This window comes from Penaeus monodon, chromosome 16, assembly GCF_015228065.2.
Source record: "Penaeus monodon isolate SGIC_2016 chromosome 16, NSTDA_Pmon_1, whole genome shotgun sequence".
In the NCBI taxonomy this organism is placed as follows: domain Eukaryota; kingdom Metazoa; phylum Arthropoda; class Malacostraca; order Decapoda; family Penaeidae; genus Penaeus; species Penaeus monodon.
This window is the reverse complement of record NC_051401.1, coordinates 4140267-4142766: the sequence shown is the minus strand read 5'-3', so window position 1 is coordinate 4142766 and position 2500 is coordinate 4140267. Positions and strand designations below refer to the sequence as shown.

Here is a 2500-nt window from a genome sequence, read left to right as displayed (position 1 = left end):
CTGCAGGAGGGCGGCAAGGAGAGCCTGGAGAACGAAGGGGCGGCCGATCTGGAGGCCTTGAAGAAGTCTTATCGCAACGTCCTCTGGTCCAAGATCTACTTCTGCGCCGAGAAACTGGAGGAGCTGAAGGACTATGAGCGCGTCCTCGGAGAGGTCTCGGCAAACGCCCGGCACCACACGCATTGCCTGGAGAAGATCCTGCAGAGTCGACAGTCCGTGATCCAGTCCCTGCAGGAGGAGGCGGAGAGGTGCCAGAGGGAGCAGGAGTCTATCGAAGGAAGGAAGAAGGAACTATTTGTTTGCAAGGAGCAGCCCGACGGCGCTTCCGGTTTAGAGGACACAGAGGACTTCCGGCCAGAGGAGTATATCGACCGACGACACCGCCTTACTAAGTTCATTGAGGTGAGCTTCATATTTCTTCAGTTATCCCTTGTTCCTCTACTTCTATTTCGTAATTTTCTTTTGGTGGATACTCGAAGCTGTCCACGAAAAAGGAGAGAGAAAAAAAGTAAAAAAGTTTTTTCTTGTGCGAATATTCTTAACGACCATTTTGCAATTCACTGAAAGGTAACGACACCTCTTCTATCGCTGTAAATGATTATCGACACAGCGTTATCCAATCTGACCTTATCTATACTTTCACCCATTTCATCTTCCATTTATTAATATAGTAATGTCTTTTTTTTCTCTTTTTTGGCCGCAGATGGACAAGGAGGCCCTGGGCCAACTTCGCTCCTTCACCACACACATTTGTAGAAATGATAAACAGCTGCTCAGAATCCTCGAGCCACTGGACGTGCCGGAATCTGACCTCGTCCACCTCTTTGAAGACACGATGAAACTAAACTAAAAGACGTGGAATGATTAGTTCAACCAAAGGCGTGGACTAATTATTTTAACAAACGAGTCTCTGTCTACAACTGGAAGCTTTAATGGATGTGAACGTTACCTTTAGTGCCCCGCAAATAATCTCGGGTTCAGGATATGAATTGCCGATACGCCTAAATAGGTCAAATTACAGTGATTTTTTTATAATTTGAACTGTATGATCAGCTTTAGGGGAAGCGTCACGTAAACCAATCGTAGTGAATAGTGATCATGGAACACACACACACACACACACACACACACACACACACACACACACACACACACACACACACACACACACACACACACACACACACACACACACACACACACACACACACACACACACACACACACACACACACACACACACACACTTTAGATAGTTTGTATACATATATTTTGCTAAAGATCTTGTAATTTTGTAAAAGTCTTATCTAAGTTTTATATGTTTATAGACTGTTTCTCTTGATGTTAAATCATTAATAGTGTTCACCAGCCACGGTCAGTGATATTAGTTCTCTACAGTAAATCTAGTCACAAGAACATGCATAAGTCATAACTGTGATGCTTTTTTATGCAATGCAAAAGAATACTTATGTGCTTGCCTCTCAATTTTTATCTGTGATATCTACTTATCTCACCTATATACAACTGTTTCTTTGTGATAATTAATGAAGTTTATTTTTATACACTGTATTTTGAATTTCCTTCATTATAAATATGATTGTATCAACCTTTAAAAACATTATGATCAACAGTGAAGAAAATTCAATACACTGATATGCAAATTATGAAGTCAACTGATACCTTTTTTATATATGATATATTAGTATGGATTCATTATACTGAACATATTTAAATTTGTAACAACAAAAAAATAAGTATATGTGTTACTATTTAAATCACAGTAGCAGCAATTAATTTTCCACTAATATTACTAGTACTGTTGCTACTACTATTTTTGTACTTTAACCAGATATTTTATAATCATCATTATGATCTCATTATGACAGAAAATATTACAATTAACAGTAATGATATTAAAGATGATGATAGTCTAGATATATGTCTATTTAATAATCTATGTCTGCTTCAGTTCATTTCTTGTCATCATACAGGGTATTATTTGACACTTGCTGTAAAGCCAGGTGTAGAATATCAGTAAAGAAAAGTAGCTTTTAATCACACTCACATTTTATTATCCATGATATAATATGGGAGATATTTTGTTCTTTTGATTTCCTTCTTAAATACACAAGAAAAAAAATACATACTTTTCAGATATTGCACTGCTCTGTGTTCCTCCATTTTCCTCCTACTCTCAATTTCGTTTTACCTATTATACTAAAAACTATGTTGAACATTCAAAACACTTCATGGAATTAGTTAAAATGATTCTTCTGTTTACAATGATGGTCGCATGATACTGTAATACAGAATAAACAGAAACATTATCAGGTACATTAGTAGAAGTTATAAAGTAAGATGGTCACACCATCAGAAATTGAGGTACATGATTTGGCTTTCCATTTAAATGCCTGATGTCACTGACAATTCAGATTGTGCTCTTTAATTTCAGTATTCAGTTTTGCATTTGTTTTGATCCTTTTTCTCTATAAAACCTTTT

At 37.2% G+C, this 2500-nt stretch overlaps 1 protein-coding gene across 1 annotated transcript in view; it reads left to right on the top strand.

Moving 5' to 3' along the window:
- Window positions 1–1562, top strand: part of LOC119582432 (tripartite motif-containing protein 75-like) — a 2921-nt gene extending 1359 nt beyond the window's left edge. Inside the window, exons 2-3 of the mRNA XM_037930639.1 lie at window positions 1–402; window positions 704–1562. The exon at window positions 1–402 is cut by the window's left edge and continues 292 nt beyond it. Coding sequence (XP_037786567.1) covers window positions 1–402; window positions 704–850 — 549 coding nt within the window. The 3' untranslated portion in view covers window positions 851–1562. The remainder of the gene's footprint in view (window positions 403–703) is intronic.
- Window positions 1563–2500: the final 938 nt, after the last annotated feature.